Genomic DNA, 20,734 nt, shown 5'->3' on the forward strand with positions numbered 1-20,734 from the left:
TTCTGCCCCAGTACAGGTATATTGTTTAAGCAGCTAATAAGTCCGCTGCACGCTGTCTGCATCTAATTATAAAAATGTCCTGTTGTCTGTTAATCAGAAAGTGCAAAGATTAGCATACTAGTTGTTCAGTTGTCCATGTCTGAGCCACTGTCATCCCCCTTTTTAATAAATTTTGTCAATATCACATTACTCCTTGTGTGATAGCTGGGCACATTTCCTCTCAATTGGCCCTGGCTGTAACAGATCCCACTGATGGAAGTGAAGAGAGTCACAGAATAAAAGAGGAGAGGAGAGAGAGAAGAGGCTTGAAAAGATGAGCAGGAGACATGGCATTGTGTTTGCGGTTTGTGTGTCTGGATCTAGGGCTGGACGCCACATTTACTCACACACACACACACGTACGCACACAGACGCTTACACACACACACATCTCTCTTTTGTGAAGGAGGGAGCAGAGGTAACCGTACACCTGTGGTCTGTCTAAACTGCAGAGAAGAGAGTTTGGGAGGACGTGTCTCAACAGATCCTTGGGTTGTATTCAGATTTGAAGTGCCATAATGATGATCAAATTTGACGGGACATTTTATCTAAATAACTACAGACTTAAATGGTTTGGTTTAGACTGAGTGTGGTCGAAACGGGTTTTTTTGAACTTGTAACCATGTTATAATGTTATTTTCTCATCGAAAGTTCAAAGACACAACTTCAAAAGACAAAATCATTTCAAGTGCTCAAATAGCCATCATTGTATTGTATTCGAGAGCTAGCAGGAATCCTTTTAGTTTCATTAAAGTGTTTTTACTTTAGACTGAGATGCTGCTCTTGTACCGGCTAATGCAGTTTTGTATGAAGAAGAAATGTTGTTGACTTTATTTTATTCAAATGAAGTTAATTTACATGTCAACTGGAAGTAGAGTTTGAAAAGTGAAAAGGTAGAGTAGCTGGGTTGTCAAAAGTATCGAAAATCAGATACTAACTAATATTAAAACTAGCATCGAAACTAGATACTCATTTGAACAAACATCGATACTAAAAAGTCACATTCAGAGGACAAAAATGAGCCTTTCCTGAATGTCTTTAGAATGATCTTGAGCTGCATTAGAACAAGTATAAGACACTTAGATTAGTAAATAAATAGTATACACCCATGGACCACTATGGAACGATTGAGGGATTACACAGATATAAGGACACATGGGAATATAAAAGAAAGTACTATTATTTAATGTTGAAAATCACACTCTATTATATAAATAAAGAGCCTTTTTTATTGTTGTGGTATTGGAATCGGTATTGAGTATCAAGTCTTGTCCTTAGTATCAAAATCAAGTTTGAAATTTTAGTATCGTGTTGTTTACTTCAAGGCAACTTCTTAATACAGTATTTTGGTAAAACAGAACACAGGTTGCTCCATTTATGTCTAAAACTGTTCATACTGAATACTGTGACAATATAAATCCACATCCTTGGACCTAAAACACCTCTTTTATGGCAAGTCAGTGGTGTGTGAACTCATTGCACCTCTCACCTTTGACACTCTATACAAACAACGTATTATTTGTATATAGATGTATTTAAACCTGTTTAGTCATAATTTCTCACCAGTCAAACATCTCCAAGTGTCACGTTTTGTGTTTAGGTCTTGGATCACTACGAGAGAGAAGGCTTCCACTTCCTGTCCAAGGTCTTCAATTCCTCCCACTCGTTCCTGGAAGACCTCACAGGGCTGACGCTGCTGCACCAGGAGACGCAGGCGGCCGAGGTACAAACACTTAGATAAAAAATACTCTCGAGCGAATGGCTGCTCAACAACAGTATTTCTATAGCAGTCATTTTATTTTTTCTACTTCTCATTTTACAGTTAATCCTTATAAAGTACATTGTAACACACTCTGTGACATATATAATTACATTGTACTTCAGGATAGGTGTTTAAAGCTGCTCAACTGCACGTTTTTGGAAAATCTTGAGTCGTAGCCATAGACTGTATATATATAAATGGACATAGCTAACCTGCTAGGCACCATGTTCCAAATAGGAAGTGAGCATGGGTGCACTTCTGGCTCCATCGACTCTGGCTCCAATTCACTTTACACTGAAAAATCGGCACCACTCGCTTTGTAACTTCTGCAGTGAGCCTCACCATTTTGGTCTTAAAATGTTCGTATTAACCCGCTCTACATCATCCTGGTGTTTTTATTTGTTTTTTTTTGACTGGAACCGAACACTATGGGTGACGTCACACTCACTTAGTCCACTTTTTCATACAGTCTATGGTCGTAGCTCAAAATTGTGAGTTGTTGTCTGAGTGATTACGATTGTGAAAACCATAAGTGTGTCTGTCTGTGTCTGAAGTGTGACATCCATAAATCTTATTAAAAAAAAAAGTTTAGAGTTTGACAAAATGCTCTGATTTTTAGCATTTAACCATTTAATAATTAATAATTTAGCGTTCACTTATTTAAATTTTATTCTGATTATTATTATTCTGATTATTCTTATTATTATTCTGATCCTTATTATTATTCTGATTCTTCTTATTACTATTATTATCATTTTGTTATTATTATTTATGCATTTATTTTTTGGGAGCAATATTATTTTTCCTGTATCTTGTCAACTGAACAACAGCAGCTCTTCAGAAAATACAAGGCTGTGGATGAGAGACACTCCACTTCGCGATGAGTTGTTGAAATATGAGCCTGGATTTGGGATGAGTTGTTTTAGGTCAAGGTGTTTGGAAAATGATGTGAGAAAGTGTGAGACAGATCAGGGGCCTGGTAAGAACAGAACGTGAGGTACGAGAGCAGAGCTAAAGGCTTTACTCTTTCCACTGTAGGGTCTGATGGCCAAATAAGGACACGTGTCACTATTATCTGGATTGTATTTCATGTGGACTTTTCTTATTACTTTGAGATGGATTAGATTTGAGTCTTATTAGAATGTTGGGAGACTATTTAAGAAGGCTATGTTTTGGCATTGTTGCTTTTTCTCAGGAAATATATTATATCAGTTAATTTACTTTATGTTATATAGTATCATTTTATTTTTATATTAAAAATGTATACTTTTTTAATTACATTGCATTTTGTTTTTAAATATTATTGGGTACTACTATTTAATAATCTTAATTAACCTTAAGAAAGCATAAACAAAACCTTCATTTATAATTACCAAATAGCTTTATTAAGAATCATTCAGGCTTAGTAACTACTTAACTAAGGAGTTTGAGTTAGGAGTTAAGGTCAGGCAAGTCAAGACAAGTTTATTTGTACAGCACAATTTGTACACAAAGTAATTCAAAGTGCTTCACAGAATAAGAAAGACATTAAAATCATAATACAACAAATCAAAACTTCAATAATCATCATAAAATTAACATTAAAAGAGAAGAGTGCAGAATAAAACCCTTTCAGTCGTATGCACAGCTAAACAGAACCGTTTTGAGCCTGGATTTAAACATTGTCAAAGTCGAGGCGTGTTATGGTATTAAGTAGGTAATTAAGTAGCCTGAATCATTTCAACTATTTGTCTGTCGATATATTTTTGGGCCAATATATAGGGCTGATTTAGATTATTTTCTGTAATTTAAATGTACCTCAAACAAACCAGCAGCCCTTTTTTATCATGAAACTGTAAAAGAGCTGTGTAGTCACGTTTTGTGCTTTTATCTTCAGGTTCGGTGTTCAAATCAAGTTTTATGCACATTCTGCATCAGCTCAGCCAAAAGTATAAAATGAAAGAATAATACACTGTAAAGCACTTTTGTTGTCTTGACAGGGGCTATATAAATCTAGTCCAATATTATTGTATAGTCCAAAGACATTTTGTATACGAGATACATTCAAAGTGTATTTATGCATTATTTATTTATTTATTTTTTCCCTTTCCTGGACAAGTATGAAAAATTATCCTAGACCAATGCTCGAAATAAGCAAAACTACAATTATTCAAATAAAATATTGACCTCAGCTGGAGATTTAAGCCTGATAGCCTCTAAAAAAGTGCAAATATCAGTCCAACATACTGTCTATCTCTAGTTTTGTCCCTCAATTGCATTAACTTGGAATTATAAATCAGGTGTAACTTCCAGACAGTTAGGCTAGTACTTAATTTAACAGTCTCTATATGTTCTATTGTGCCTCCATGTTGCTTGCCAGGATTGCTATAATTTAGTTTGGAAGAGAAGCACTTCAGCACTGGGCCTGGCACCACTGGTTTGAGTTTTACAGACTGATGAATGCGCGCTTGTCGGTGTTTGACTTGTTTTAAACTGCATTCATTCTACATTTTTCCCCAAAACCATCTTTACTGTTGCTTTTGTAGCTGGAACAAGTAATCAAGCTCTTTCTTAGTTTTGGCATTGTAATTCAACCCGCAACCCATGTCAACTCTCCTTTCAGCTTTTATTTTTATTTTTCACACCCGCCAACTTCCCCATGTTGTACCCTGTCACCATGGCGACACACAGAGTTGATTTGCCTGTGGAACAATAAAGCTGGAGCAGAGTTATTGGTGGAGTATGGGTGGTTTTCCTCTGACTCCCTCCTGGATCTCTTCTAACGGGACCGGCCCGAGTGTGTGGGCGTCTGGTGGGGGGAGGGCGGCTGGGCTCTGGGAAAATCCCACGTAGACTTTCTGCACAAACTCCCACTAAGAGATGCAGACTTAGAGGAGGAGGAGGATGAGAGCGAGGGGGAGAGAAACAGTTTAAAGGATTGCTGCTCTAATATACTTGATGATAACTATAACTCCAGTTTAAATATTCTACTAAATTCTAAATCTCACAAAATAACATTGAGAGCTGTGTGTTGAGTTTGTATATGAACTAAAGTAATTGAGCTTCTTACACATGTTTTCCAATGTGGTTTCAAACTACAAATTGCAAATAAACTAAACCAGCCACATACTACAGGATCATTTGCCAGATTTAAGCCCTAATTTGCTTCTCCACGACTCCGACTTTGGGTCTTTGCGTGTGACTCTCGCTGCTCTGTTGTATCGTAGCCACTCGCCCTGACATGATAAAAAAAAAAAAGTAATATTGAAACCACACCCTAAAGCAGGATTGTACTATATTTAGACCTACAAAACTACTATATTTAGAACTATAAAACATATATTGTTCAAAAAATAATGTGCCACTTAAGTAATTTGTTATGTAATGATTCATAGATGTTCATGATTTACAATAAAAATAACCAAAATTTCCCCACTACTGTAAAGAATAAATATTGACCTCAAAAAATGATTGTTCCATCCATCATGTATTGAACGATAAGTCAATATATATAAGCAATTATCGTGACAGACCTAATAACCACAAAACGTCAGTAAGAGCTAATAAAACAGAGCAACAGACGGAGTGACAGACACAGAGGCGCAAGATACAAACTCAGGAAATAGCAAAACTAATTTAAAGACGACTCTAATTACTCACCTCTTGTAAAGTCGTGAAGCTGAAGCATTCTCATCCGTATTATCCATTAGAATATGTCCTCTGCAAGTAATGACACCCAGTCCACAAAACGGCAATGAATCCTGTCCGAGGTGGTCCTTTTTACATGTCTCTTTTTTGATTAGCGATAGGACTGTGCTTCCTGTGTCATTTCTCGCTAACCTTCTGTGCATTAAAAAGCATTTATCTGAACTACTGCACCACATTTCACAAATAATGACACAGTTTTGCGTACCTCTAAATTAAAAGTGCATTTTTATTGTTTTATTTTAGACAGGAAACAACTGACTCGAGGTTCACTCACAACTTTTAACTTGTGGTGTGCAGTCTCTTCACTGCCATATCCCTGTAGTCAGTTAAAAATCATATAAAACTGAAAAATCCAGTAATGTGACGGCTTTAGCTGAAGTAAAGTAATGACATAGGGATGACATACAAAGAAAAGTGAACAGATATACTCAAGTATTGAGGAAAATTAACGTGTAATATCAGACCTATGTTTTTGTATTGATATGTATGTTGTCCGTTCAAAACATTATCATTTGTTAATGCGAAAAGGCCAGAGGGAAAAGTGGCAGTACAATATTAAGTGATTCTAATCCCCTCGTCTGTGGGGTTTCCTCCAGGTATACTTTGGTTTCCTCTGTCTGTCAGCTTGAAAAATATAAACAACAGACTAGTCCTGCAGCTGGCTATTCATCAGTCATAGCAGGTTAAATATCTGGGAAAGAGTTCCAGATCTATTCAATGTATTTTCATCTAAAATAGTAAGTTGGATTCTTGAGATGGGCCAAATGCATCCTTTTAAGTGTACCTTAAAGGGCCTTATATTGCACCATTTTCTGATCTATGTTATAATGTTACTTCGTCTTCATAAACATACCTGAATTTGTGTTTTGCTTCATTCACACGTTTAACAGAAAACACTCTGTTCCACCTTGTGATGTCATGTGGTAATACAGGAAGTGCTCCACTGTGTTGTTAAACGCCATGCACCTTCACTAGAATCATTTGGATCATTTCATCGCTGGAATTGTCCGTCTCTACTGAACTAAAGGTAAAGGGTAGCAGTTAACGTGAACTTGAACTACCGCTCGAGGACTTCACAAGGTGGAAAAGAGTATTTTGTGCTTTTGAGCGTGTAGACGAACTGATAATAAAGGATTAGTCAAGCATGTGTGAATAAAACAAAACACAACTCTATTTATGTTTGTGATGATGTAATAACATTAGAACATGGCTAAAATCTCACAAGAGTCAGTTTTGCATAATATAGGACCTTACACTTAACCTTAAAAGTGTTTGATTAAAAGAAACTGTAAAAGTGTGTCTCTTTCATTCAGAGAAACATTTTTAATATTTGGCATGACATTGTAAAAAATCCTTTTACCTTTGACATCTAAACAACAAGTAGAAATAAATATTTGCAAATCCTTAAATTCTGTCACATGTACATCTCCTGAGTCCTTATGTCTCCACTCTTGACTATAATTTCTCTTTAAGTGAGTTGAAGTTTTTGGCAGTGTTTTTTTCTCCTCTTCAATCAGAAGATGAGGGAGAGATTGTTTTGATTGCACAGCCCACTAGCGCCAGAAGTCCTAGCGTCTGTTTCCAGGTTTAGATTAGATTAGCTTCTCTGAAAAAAAAAAAAAAAAACTACCCCAAGTTTTTTTTTTTTGGAAAGGTTTTAGTGTTTTCTGAGGGAGTATATTATGACGTATTTCATTTAATGTGGGAACCCGCTAAAAGTGCTTTGACATGTTATGAGTTCTGACCCATGTTTGCTTAAGTACTGGGTTGAAATATGAACGAAAGAATTATGTTGAAAGAGCCTAAGAGATATTTTGGGTTGTGGCTGATGGTAATTTGGCTTCATTACAGATTATTAAGTTGAATTATTTTGAAATTACTTTACCCAATTTTAATACAATCAGAATCAAAATGTATTAAATCATAGGATAAATCACCATTTTTAATTTCCATCTTCTTTCTTAATCTGTAAATAGAGGTTGGTGGTTGGCGGCCAATTGTATCCTTGGGTAAAACACTCCACTTGTTTGTGTCAATGGCATTTTATGAGGTTAGTTTGAGGAGGTTGTAACTTGAAATAACATTGATTCCTATAAAAGAGAAAATGGGTTATAAATGGACATAGCCTACATATTTTGAGCGGTGTTGTAAATGTTTGGATCCTAGACTCCTCTGCAGTCTGCGCTTCTGTGGCAGTGAAAGTATAATTTACGTCACTACATATTTACTTTAGGCCTATTCCTGGCACACGTGAAACCTGAGAAGTGCTTTTTTGCGGTTCTAGGGAGTTCACGTTTTCTTAGAGTTTAGACTGTGTGTATGTGTGTGTGTCTCTCTCTCTTCTTTCTGTGTGTGTCTTTCTATGCTGTGAAGTTTAGTAAGGAAAGGATTAGGGTTTAAAATAAGAATGCTAACACTTTAATAGCATTCTTCTGTTGTATGTTCATTGCTGGGTTTTAGATGACATCACAACAGTCTATAGGCCAAGAATATTTAATACCGATGCCAATTTTTTCTTTCTAATTTACGGCAAATAGGGAAAACTGGCTCTTGACCCCATCTGAGAATATGATATCTTCAAATTTCACACATTCACACAACCAAAACCCCCAATATGATCATTTTGAATCCATGCTGCTGCTATTCACCTTATTCTGGAAGTTGCCGTGGGCACCGCCATCCTCGTTTGTGTTGTTTTATTTTGCCGCCAATGGGGCCGCCAATGCCGACAGCAAATAAGTTCTATATGGACTACAGATCTGTTTTAAAGCTTCCCAGAGAATTGATGCGGTGTTGACTTGTCAAATAGGTACAATTGTATCATATTTTTGCAGCTAAACTTTTCCCGAATTCTCCATTGAAATGAATAGGATTTACATGTAACTGTAAGTGCCACCACATAGAAAACGGTTTGGAGCATATGGAGGCAAAAGTAGGTGGGGTGGAGGGGTAAGGTCAATATGGTGTAGTGATGAAGGATGTAATACATATACAGTACAGTACAGTACAGTACAACTCACTTAGTTTTAGTATTTGAAAGTTTGCCCAATATCTTTCTTTAAATCTTCCATTGCTGTCAGTAAAGTCCTTTGGTCAATTAATATATTTTAAAATAAGGCAAAAAAGTTTACAGGAATATGAAGATTTTTGGTGACTATACATTTACAAGAAGTTTATGGTCTATGGTTTTAGTTATAGTAAAAATGATTAATATTAGTCCTGATTTGATGTGTTCAAAAATGCCACCAGTGCAGATGGGACAGTGACTCAACTTACTGGTGCATTCACTTGTGAAGGAGTTCAAATGTGCCTTAAAATAACAGCTGCCAGAAAAGTTGCTTCATTGTAAAGACACCTAAGCTCTGAAATCTCTGCCTGTTTTATCTGAAAATGGACTGTCCAGAATCTACTGGCTTTGGGACGAGTTCGAACCACCTGCAGCAGCCCCAGCAATAACACAAGAGGAATTAGCCCATATTCATGTCCAGTATTATTTGTTAACACGTTTTACAATGCCAACTGTAACTAGAACTATGCTCTTATTATGGTGCTTTTAAATGAAAAAAAAAAAAGTGTGTTATAGCTGTGAGCCAATTACCTGGCCAGCAAAAACCACATGTTTTGAAAATACTTTACAAAGATCTCTGAATCTGGAAACATATCCTGTCCTCCCAGTTTCAGACGAGCGTGATTGACAGCTGGATTAACCAATCAGAGAAACCTATAGTCCGTCTGCATTACAGCAATTGTAGCAACTTACGAGTAACTCTTAATTGTCTCAGCTAAAAGACGTTATACATTTTATTCTGAATGAAACAAGAACTTTCAAGAGGCAATGTCTTCTGCTTTTGAGACGTGTGCTATAAATTAGCAGCTGTGGTTGGACCTGCCCAAGTCAGGACGGAGGTTTTTCACAATCTATGGTCCGATTCCAGACCTAGCTTGTCAGGCAATTGGTCCAAAGAGTTTTGTAACATCACTACATATTCTACTGACGCATATTAATATATTTTAAAAGCTCTTTGAGTTCTGAAACATACATTTGTGTGATTAGACCCACAATCGCCTGAAGGAAGTGCATGTCTGTACAGGATGCTTACCTCCTCAGCCCACCCACTGTCCTGCTTTGTTTTAGAGGCTCTCCTTGTGTAACCTGTTCTATACAATATTATAGAGATCAGGAGAATCCAGGTTACGCAAGAAAACAATGGAAACCTACATAACACTGTTTATTTTGATGTTCCAGAAGTGCATCATTAAGAAATACTTCAGCCTCCAGTGTCTAACATTCTGAACATTTTAAGATTTAGAATTTATATTCATTTTCATGTTATTTTGAACTAAAGATGTCAATATTTACTTCAGAAATGCTGGCATGTTTTTAAAAGTACATATGTATTAATAGTATAGTTAGTTGTTACATGAGATTTCCAGTTTGTCTTGGCTACCTTAATGGTTTGATAGCCAAATTTACCACTTAGCCACACACAAAAGCAAGTTTTAGCAAGTACTTAAAGGTTCACTATGTAACCTTTCTTGGGCCTTGTCTCAAAATATCAGATTGTAATGATCTGATATTTTGTGTTTACCTCAGAGTTTACAACTTTTGTTATTCTTATAAGAGTTTTTCTGTTGTTGTTAATGCAATTGCTTTTTTATGTGACATGAATAATAAGTTAAGTTCATGAAAACTCCATTGTTCAGTTACTGGTCTGTTTGGAGACTGGCTCTAGTGAGTTGAGACGGCTGTTGTTTTGCTCTTGTTTTTTGCGTGGGTTACGACCTACAGTAGCCCTTGTGTTCAGAAAATAAACAACCAGAAGAGATTTGGCTTGTTTCCTTGGACCAGAACGCTACTGTATTATACATCTAATGTTTATTTCATTATATATGTGTTTTCATTGCAAAAAAGTGTTGAAATGTGCATTCTTACTGTAAGCAGGGTCGCCTTTCCATACCTGTGGCCTGTAATTTGGCCTATTCACTAAAACGTTACTTATTGTGCTTTTAATAGGGTTATTCAAGTACTATCTTTCAGTATAACATTCACTATTTCTATTAAAAAAACAACACTATGATGATAATCGTGATCTATCCTGATTATAGTCTACTCTTGGTAAATCTCTATTTCAAAGCAGGTCTGCAGTAACACTATGCAACCCCAACCTTAAGCCTTAACAGTCAATGGCACTCTGTTATCTCCATTTTCAGTAAGCACTTGTTTTGTGTGCCGGGACGTCCCAGAGGAGCGGATATGTGACCCTTTCGGAGCACAAAGGGTCTCTCTGAGCACCCACTCCTTCCCACCTCCACAAGAGCTGCCAGTAAGTCATATGCAGCTGCTCTCTGTCCCACTATTGTCACACTGGAGTGGAGTCCTCGGCCAGCTCAGCCCTGTGACCTATTTGAATATAGTTAATCCAGATCATTTTCCCAACGCCTTTTCCCAATTCTCCCAAACAATAGTCGGTCACAAGACGATGAGTAAGTCTGAGGATTCGGAAGGGAAAGTGAGTTGGAAATCGTCGACTGGGGAAAATAATAATAAAACTCAGAGTAATTATAATATAGCAATGGGAAAATGTAAACAAAAGGGTAGATTGTGTCGCATATAGAATAATACTGAAATAGAACCGGAAAATAAATAACAAGGCTGGTTAAAGATGCACTCTGGGGCTTTTCTGGTAAAGTTTCAGCCACCTGCTTGTTTCATGGAGATGTTTTTATTAACTCACAAGCGTATACCTAAAAAGGCTATTCCTCATAATGTTGTCTACTTAACTCTATGGAGACAGGTGCAATCCAGACAAAGCAGTAAAATCTCCATGGAGACGAGGAGGTAACATACATTGTCATCTGCAGTTTTTTATACATAAACATAAATTACTCCCACAGACATTTACATATGTTTGATTATGTAAACTAATGTACACACTTTTTAGTTTTTCTTTGGATAACTTATTGTTTAGTGGTGGTTTAGCAGTGGAAGTGATGTAGTTCAATTAGACCCACAATAATCCTGTTATTGGTGGTACTCAGAAAGCCAGATATTTTCTTCTTTTTTCTTTAGTGGTGCTTTGTGTGAGAATGTTTGAGGTAAAGTTGCCAAATATTGTAGCCCACCCATGCAAGAGCATTGTTACTTTAAATGGGTTTGTGTAATCAATGGAATTTTAGCCGAGATCAAGATTCAGTCATTTCTAATCGTCGATGATCAGTTTGGCTCTTTTAAATAGAGTGTTCTAGGGCCAATCCTCTGTCAGTAAAAGCGTGTGGTTTGGAGCAAAGTTCAGTGCTTGGAGGAATATTTTTTATATATATTTTTTTTTTGTTTGCATCAAATGGAACTGATTAAAAGTCAGGCTAGTTTGTAGTGAGGATATTAATATTGTATGTTTTAATAAGACAAACTAAAACTGAAAATTGTGATCAATATAAGTGAAAAAATCATGATACATTTTTTGGTCATGTTCCCAAACTTGCATCTTCCCAGTCCTATTTCAAATCTAAGTACTAGTAAATGTCACCTTACTTATCATTCCACCCTCTGACTGTAGTTAATCCCAAAGATCTCCAGAGCGTTTCCATCACATGATGATGAGTCAGTCCCAGAGGATTTGGGCCCTGTTATGTAACGTCACATTAGAGAGTGAAACAGAGCAGTTACCGCCAGGCTGTCGCAGTTCAAAATGAAATCACCCTCGCATTGCTTCAGTCCATTTAATAACATGGGAACTTGCACAAGCGCTCCAAACACTACAACCTCTGTGGGAGCCATCTGACGTACAAGCCTGTGTTATTGTTTTTTTAAATTGGTTGTTTCGTTCAAGGAGGTCACTGTAACCTTTAAGATGTAGTTTTGGGTAGCAATACAAGGCTGTTTATTCATATCGTAATTGGAAACATCTGTAAAATGTCGAAATGACCGCTGTATTGAGGTCAGCATTGGCCAGTTGGTTGGATGTGATTAGCAGGTTTGAGTCTTCATACTCCAATTCCTGCACTGACCATATTTACTGTCCTGGTTAAAGTTGTATTTATTCATTTATTTTTTATTCAAGAACTTTTTTCTTGTCCAGTTTACAGATTTTGTTTTGATTGTTATTGTTGAACTTTGATTTGATTGCAATTAGACCTGTCAGGATAATCAATTTTTTTAAAGTATGACATAATGCTGTTGGAAATATACAAGCTAAACGATAATAGTGAATGCCATTAGGCCACTGCCATGATAACCCTAAAGCAGGATTACCTTCATAAAACTATTCTATACGAACAGTAATAATGAGCTGCAATCAATAAATGAAACCCTTAATGAGTTATTGGAGTTATTTATTCAATCCTCTACAGCTTGAATCTTACTATAGTACAGGAAAATGACAAAAATGTCCTCACTAATACAAAGAAAGTGTACCCACGAAACAATATTGACTCCCAAAAATAATTGTCCTACCCATCATGTTTTGAACTATAAGTCAATGTAGTAATTATTGTGACAGGTCTAATTGCAGTTCAATCAATCAATCAATCAAACTTTATTTCTATAGCACCTTCTAACAACCCAGGCTGCCCAAAGTGCTGTACAACGTTAAAAAATACGATTAAAAACAATAAACTTCATACAAATCAACAAAGCATATTACATCATTAAAATAAAGAGTCATAGGGCTGGATTTGGAATGACATCACATCATTCTATAGACCAATATTTATTAATACAGATAGGGCGCAGCTAAAATTAATATTGTTAAAATGCAAAATGATTTTGTGATGCAGTGAGTTCTTGGGTTTGGTCAATAATTGAAAATACCAGGTTCAGCATTTGTGAGTTTACCTTTTGGATATTTCATGGCAAAGAACAGTGTAATCAGTAGGGAAAACTGGCTCATGCTCCCCTTTTCTTGAACGGTCCGCCACCTGTTTGTGGAAATGTTTTTGCTCTGCCTGTAATGTTCCACAGTTAGCATTAAAATGACCTATCTCCATGGAGACAGACAAGTGACGCCACCAGGCCAGGTTAAGGCTCAGATCTGTGGAGAGACAAACCTGCATTCAGTGCGATAATTTTCAGCAATAAAAACAACTGTAATTGAATAAATGCAGGATAGATAGTTACGTGGTTCACCTTTAAGCCTGGTATTTTTACATTTACTTATTGCTAATATTACTTTGTTACACTTTGGTTTACCTCGTGTCCTCTTACCTGTATTAATGACCACAAATATATTCCCAAAAACTTCCCTACAGTTGGGAAACCCCATCACGTAACAAGTTCACAGTAAAAAATGAGTTCCTGCTTGTTGTACACTGTTGAACTCATTTCACGGCGGAAACTAATCTTCCTGTCTTTTTCCATTCAGATTCATTTAATGATAATCACACTTGGATTCATTATCTCTGCATCAACATGTCTGTTTTTCCAGATAACAAGAACAACATTACAAGCTCAAATTACCTCCTAACGTAACGTATCTTGGCTTGAGTTTTCCTCCTGGCTCTGATCCAACAAACAGAGGCTACAGTTCAGTGCTGCCTCCACACCTGTTTTGTCAATGTTTTGCTGTTTGATAGGAGTGCATCGGTGTGCCACTAATCATCACCTTGAGTCATAGTTGTGCCCTGAGGAGCAGCGATGGAGAGGGACCAGCCGCCCACGCTTGGCCCATCCAACCTCTGCGCTCTTCTGAGAAAAACTGTGCTTACGAAGAGTTAAACTATTACCCAGCAGCTAGTGAAAACACAGGGAAGATCACTCTAGAAGAAGCGCACTGTACAAGTCTTTATCTAAATCGTAGTAGTGTTGTGTTGCATAAATGAAATCTAGTCGCCAAGGTCAGCAAGCCTCAGTACTTTTAAAACGCTACTCCTGATTTTTATTGTCTTAAAAACTTGGAAAACACAACTAGTTCATTTTAAGCAGATTGTAATAGTCCAGTCATTCCTCACTTAGCTTATGCATTGAGAGCATCCAAATTATGAATCACAATGAGTTTCTAAACACCTTTTACAACTTTCAGATGTCAGACCAACTGACAACTAGTAACAACAACAACACAACTGCTAAGCATACACCTCCTGATAATCGGGCAATACAACGGCGGACTTATTTTGACCTCAAGAGCTGCTTATGCAATATATCTGTGTTGGGGCATGACAAATTGTTCTCCAAATTTATGGAATAAGCAGGTACAGGTACAGGCCTATACATGCACGTCTGCAATTAAATAAGGTAAATAAGGTAAAATCTAAGTGTATTGTATGGAACTGACCTTCTGCACACTTTTATACACCCATTTTAACTGCAATAGTTACCACAACAACACGAACAGTACTAGTATAAATATCTTTGCAGGTCTCAAACTCCCAGAATAGTTTTTCCAGTGCAGTCTTCCCTCTCAACCTCCTGCTGCGAGCGTCACCGTGCCCCATGTATGTCAGAGCCTTTCCAAACACGGCTACAGTTGCTACATGCTACGATTATTACCAGATGGAGTGGAGAAACATATTAGGCCTGCCTTTTCATTAGAGCTTCTCCACCCGCCCTGCCAGAAGACAGAAGCGACCAGCAGAAAGTACATCTAATCTTTTCAAATTGAAGACGAATAACGTTTTGTCCCTCAGCGCTGTTTAATTTCCGCTCATATTACCTCCACGTATTAAGGAGATATTGGGTCCCTCTCATTAAAAATTGCAAAGTTGTTCTTTTAAACACAGGTGTGCGAAGTTTGTTGAATAAAACACTAAACTATAATGTTCCCCAAGTCTAATTGGCTATATGTTCATTGATGGTAGATTAATGATTCGTACACATCTGTGACATCTGTAAACTGTCATTTCAATACAGCTTCTAAATTGAATGTTCTCATGTATATTGTAATTCTACCTCCTCCACAGATTACGTTTTTGTTATTGTTCATTGTTTTGTTGGTTGGTTTCTTAATGGCCTTTGGACTTTAATGTGAAGTTGTGTAACAGCGCAAGCTACTAGTGGAAATGAATTGAAAAGATCTTAAAGAACAAGCTGTTTGGAGAGGCATTTGTACTTCTGTGCAATGCTGGGATGCTGGGTATTTTATTAAACATATAGTGAAACAAATGGCCTTATAATAGCAACTTCATTGCTCTTAACGCACACCTATTATACAACATCAGCTTTTCAGAGCGTTTAACCATGTTTTAGTTGTTTAACCCCACCATTTACTCAGCTGAGGTTGTATTTGGAGTCATCCGTGGATGTTTGGGCAATCTTTAATTGCTTATTTTCGCCATATTGCCGATCAATCACTGCTTTCACTGTTACTGGCATACACCCACTGACCGGCACTCACTCCTTTGTTCAGTTTTATTTTCTTAATCAATGATATGTGTCATTTTGGTACAAATGAAAAAAAAATCTGCTGTTTGCTAATGTGATCTTCAGCTATCCATCGGTGGTGCTGACTCTTTGTTGTAATGATGTTTACGGTGACATCAGCTCCGTATGCGCGCCGTCGTTTTCTAATGCAGAAATGAGCGGACTTGTTTCTTTTATTAAGACGTTTTAGATGAATACTGTGATTTAAAATGTGTAAGTTATAACATAATGATCCATGGGTGTCATAGATTATAACTATATAGCAGACACAAGCACAATAGGTCATCTTTAAGAAAGGGCTAGTTTTATGATGACCACGTGTCCGTTTTTTGGTTTTCCTGCACAGTTGTTTAGGCTCCTGTCCCTCGCCCCACCTCTTTAGAGAATGTCTCACCTTTTTTTGATGCCACACAAGTTATAAAAAGTGAGATTTGCATAAAAAACACAATGTTAGTGCCTTGGCGGAGGTCTGCTTTCTTCTAAATTCATTTTGATTTTGAGTCATCTTAATTTTAAAATGGCAGTCCTAATATAAACCTATACATCCTATTTTGCACTTGTCCTGCTGGTGTCATTCATCTCCCCTCCTCTTCTCATGTGCACTTCCTCCTAAACATGTCAGCTATGTGTCCGACGTCTTTTTCACAGCTAATTTTAAAGGTTTGCCGCTCCTGTATGCCAGCTATGTCCAAACACAGACCGCCTCCCTGTCTCTTCATGGGACCTCCTCTCATTTTAGCGCCCTCACCTCACTAAACATAGCAGGTGGAAATCTCCCCAGCTCTTCAGCAGCTAAATCCAGTAGCTTTGTGTCAACCGCAGGCTTGACTTATAACCTTGTTTGCTAACCCTCCAAATCCCATGCTCCTAATTTGAAAACGTGTGCCCATTCACAAACGTGTGCACGCATGTCACTGCTATATGTGTTCACCGGTGTAAAAGTCGTGACATGTTTGAGATTGCCGCGCTGAAGTTGAATGCGCTGATACATTTGCTGAAGTCTGTAGGCTTAGTTTATAGAGACAAATGTCAGCGTCCAAAAGAAGCTGATGATGTGAGTGGAGTTAAATCTGTACAATTGTAAATAGGGTTGCCAGATGCTAATCAGTATTTAAACTTGATACTGAAAGAAAATTAAAAATATGACAAAAGTTTAACTCTTCTGAATAGGTTTAGAATCATGTTGATCTAGACGAGATATTGAACTGTAGTGTAAAACCTTATGATATTACTTATACTATCAACTTATCAACTTAACGTTCAGTATATGAAGGCTGGAACAATATTTATGGGGCTCAATATTTATCGTCTGTACAGTTTCTTTTCTAAAGTGGGGAAATCACTTTTCATTTTTATGTAAGACGGTGAGATTTGAACTAAGAAGAGTAGAATAAATAACTTATATGGCTCATTATTAGGTCATTCTGATATTCAGGCCTTCTAGTGATGCAGTATATTTTAAAATATGTTTACTGAGACTATCCTGCTTCGTGTCAGTAAAGTAGTTAAAGTAGTTTCAGTATTATCATTTACTGCAATATTTTCTCTAGCAATATATCATGACAGGTCTATTCCCTATGTGTCTTGTTGGGTCCTTGAGCAAGATACTTCACTACCTGTGTTTGAGAGGTTTTCAGTCTGCCCCACGGTTAAGGTTTAATACATTTGACTGAATAGCAAATGAAAAATTGACTAAAGCGCTCGTGTACACATCTAATTGATGCAAAAATGCTGAAACGTTGCAAAGACGATTCCTCCTCCAAATGTCATGAGCTCATTCAGTTGTGAGCTAAATATTACTGAAACATACTATATTAGTTTCAATTAGTTGCAAATAATCTTTAAAGGTTAATTGAATTGGTCAAATGTTGTAATACAGTGAGTTCTTGGGTCTAGTCAGTAATAGAAATTATCAGGTTAAACATTTGGGAATTTACCTCTCAGATATTTCATGGCAAAGTACAATGTTATCAATTGAGAAATCTGGCTCTTCCCCCCTCCCCCCTCCACTATCTAGGAGTATGACATCATCACATTGTAGTATCTGAAATCCAGCAGGTCCCCTCCATGTACACTCCAGTAACATGAATCTCTACGCGCTGGCATAGCAACACAACATTCCCTCGCTATCTTGAGCCAAACACCAGTCAAATATAAATATACCCAGAATGCATTAGCCATTAATTAACCAATTTACTAATATATATTTTCCATTATGCTCATCTAAAATCCCTCTGGTTATTTTTGCATTTCATCTTAATTCAGTTTTATAATAGAAATGTGTTTTAAAATAAAACGACATGTCTAGACTGCTCATGGTGACTGGTTGGAGGCTGGTGGAGGTGCAGGTGGGGGTCAATGGGTTGTTTGGCACCAGCTGTCCCAAGTCTTGAACCTAAACCGGGCCTGCACAGAAATACCAATCATTAATCATCGTGCTGTTATTTCTGTAAGTCATAAATAGTGACCATAAAGGAGACTTTTGCCTCACTACATGTTGACATCTTGGCTTGGTTCCAGTAGATGGCGCCGCACTGTCCTGGGAGGTGCTGCTTCGGGCCTGGCAGCTGGTCCAAACTTCGAGAGATAAATTCAGAGGTGGCTCTTCTGTAGACACTTTTAACGTGTATTTCTGTATGTATGTCAGACAGTTAGCTTAGCATCTGCTTTCACTTTCGGAGGCTTATCCAGGCATGTATTTTCTCAATATACTGCATCATAACTGAGCATCTGTTGTATTCACGTGACAATACAACATATAATCCCTATGCATGGGTGTCCGCTTCCTGTTATATGCAATTTTGAAGACTTTTTCAAGACTTTTTTTTCAAGTTTTAAATTGTTAAACAAGACCTATTGTGCTGGTGTCTGCTGTTTAGCTATAACCTATGACACCTGTGGATCATTATGTTATAATTTGCACATTTTAAATCGCAGTATTCATCTAAAACAACTTAATAAATGAAATAATGCCTCTGATTATCACTTTAGGAACCAGCTGTGCCCAATGGGAGCTGATGTCGCCGTAAATGTCATCACAACAAAGAGTCAGCAACTCCAATGGTTAGCTGCACATCACACTAGCGAACAGCTGATTTTTTTTTCCATTTGTACCAAAATGACTACGCGACGCAGCTGAATCCTACGTGTGTCACCGATTAAGAAAATAAAATTGGACAACAAAGTAAATATAGAGCGTTGGGCATGTGCTGGTGCCGGTGAAAATGGGGATTGATCGGCAATATGGTGTCTTGAAAATAAGTGTTTAAAGAATGCTCAAACAAGCACAAATCACCTCAAACACAAATTCGAGAGAGTAAATGACAAGGAAATAACGATAACATGGCTAAAAGTCGATTTTGCATAATAGGTCTGCTTTAATTGGTTTGGAAACAGCCCTAAATTCTTCATCCTTCTGAAACTCATGGGCGGTTTGAAATGGAGCTGGAGGACAGGTCAGAATTCTATGGTGGTAATTGTTTAAAAGTCAGATTGTAGATTTTTCAACCTAGTTTATGGTTAATAGCAATTTATTTTCTGAACCTGTTCAAATGATACAAAAACGGCCACAAATAAACATAGCACAAATAAACCTATGATTTTTTTTCAGAAACACCAATTGTGGCACCAATTCCTGACATTAACACATTTTTGGATCATAGGTTTGGGTATTTCTTCCAAAAACTCATATAGTTAGATTGGCCCCTGCCCTTCGTCTGAAATCAAATAGTGTGTGGTGTGGGCGCAGGTTCCTACAAAGTCACAAAAATGTACCCTGTAGTGCCTACTACCAGTAAATGGTGAATGCAGTGTAACTGAAGTTTGACCCCGCTCGGAGGATGTGTCTCTCTTCACTGCGTAGGAGATAGATCAAGTCTGTGTGACCCCAGGAAGTAATGTTAATGTTATCACAGAGGACTTCCTGTTCTCACTGCTCCACCCGCACTCTGCTCAATGCTCTCAAAAGACCAGCATCTGCAATTATAACTAACCAATACATGACCCAGACCGTGGAACATGTCTATTCAAAATGATAACCAAAGAAGTGTATTTTGATTCAACGTTCAGACTCGAGGACAGTTTGTTCCTCTCAGTGTTTGGTTTTGCTGCTTGAGTCTCTGCTGTGATATAGAAAACCAACATTCAATTTTTGCAGTTCCCACATCAACTTAAACCAGTTGATATTGTTTAACTCATATTGTACACATTGGACACTGGTGTGGTTGTCTTTTTAAAACATAAATGTTCACTGTTTGTATTTTCACTGTCCTCGTCTGTTTTAAAAATTGACCATGAGCCCGGAACAAAGGTGAAATTAATTGGAATACAGCCCAAAGTCACAGCAGCAGCCGCTTCACAGGGCTTAACGATGTTGTGGATTTAACCAACCGAAAGTTAGAAAATCAAGCTGTGAAACGTTGGTCAATAATTTACAACATTTAAAGAGTTATCAGCTAATTTTGAGAGAATCTGGTAAAAGATAAAAGCTGTTTAAGCATTTGAAGTATGAATTTACTCATTTAACTTTTTAAAAATATTTAGTTTATCATAGACACCACACATTTTTGAAAGAAGCAGAATGGATGGACAGTACATAATTTTCATTTGAATGTGAATCATGTAAACAAACGAAACCGAGATTTTGAGATCTATATATACGTGCAATAAAATTCTGCATTTTTGTCATCTTCAAATGTTGAATCTTAAATGTAAAAACATGTAGGCGAACTGCAGAGCTTTCAAAATAACAGAAAAATTTGTTTTATCGGTTAAAAGTGCTGTACTTGTCTTAGAAACATGAAAAACAACAGTTTGTTAAGCTTCCTAATTATTCACCATGATGAGTTTATAAGTGGATTTCTCAACTTTCAGAGGCCCAAGTGGAGTTTTAC

The 20,734-nt window shown here is 37.1% G+C and overlaps 1 protein-coding gene across 1 annotated transcript in view; it reads left to right on the forward strand.

The window, feature by feature from the left end:
* Window positions 1–20,734, forward strand: part of atg7 (ATG7 autophagy related 7 homolog (S. cerevisiae)) — an 88,225-nt gene that overhangs the window by 50,619 nt on the left and 16,872 nt on the right. Inside the window, exon 18 of the mRNA XM_033966270.2 lies at window positions 1,640–1,762. Within this exon, the coding sequence (XP_033822161.1) occupies window positions 1,640–1,762 (123 nt within the window). The remainder of the gene's footprint in view (window positions 1–1,639; window positions 1,763–20,734) is intronic.

This window comes from Periophthalmus magnuspinnatus, chromosome 5, assembly GCF_009829125.3.
Source record: "Periophthalmus magnuspinnatus isolate fPerMag1 chromosome 5, fPerMag1.2.pri, whole genome shotgun sequence".
Taxonomy (NCBI): Eukaryota; Metazoa; Chordata; class Actinopteri; order Gobiiformes; family Gobiidae; genus Periophthalmus; species Periophthalmus magnuspinnatus.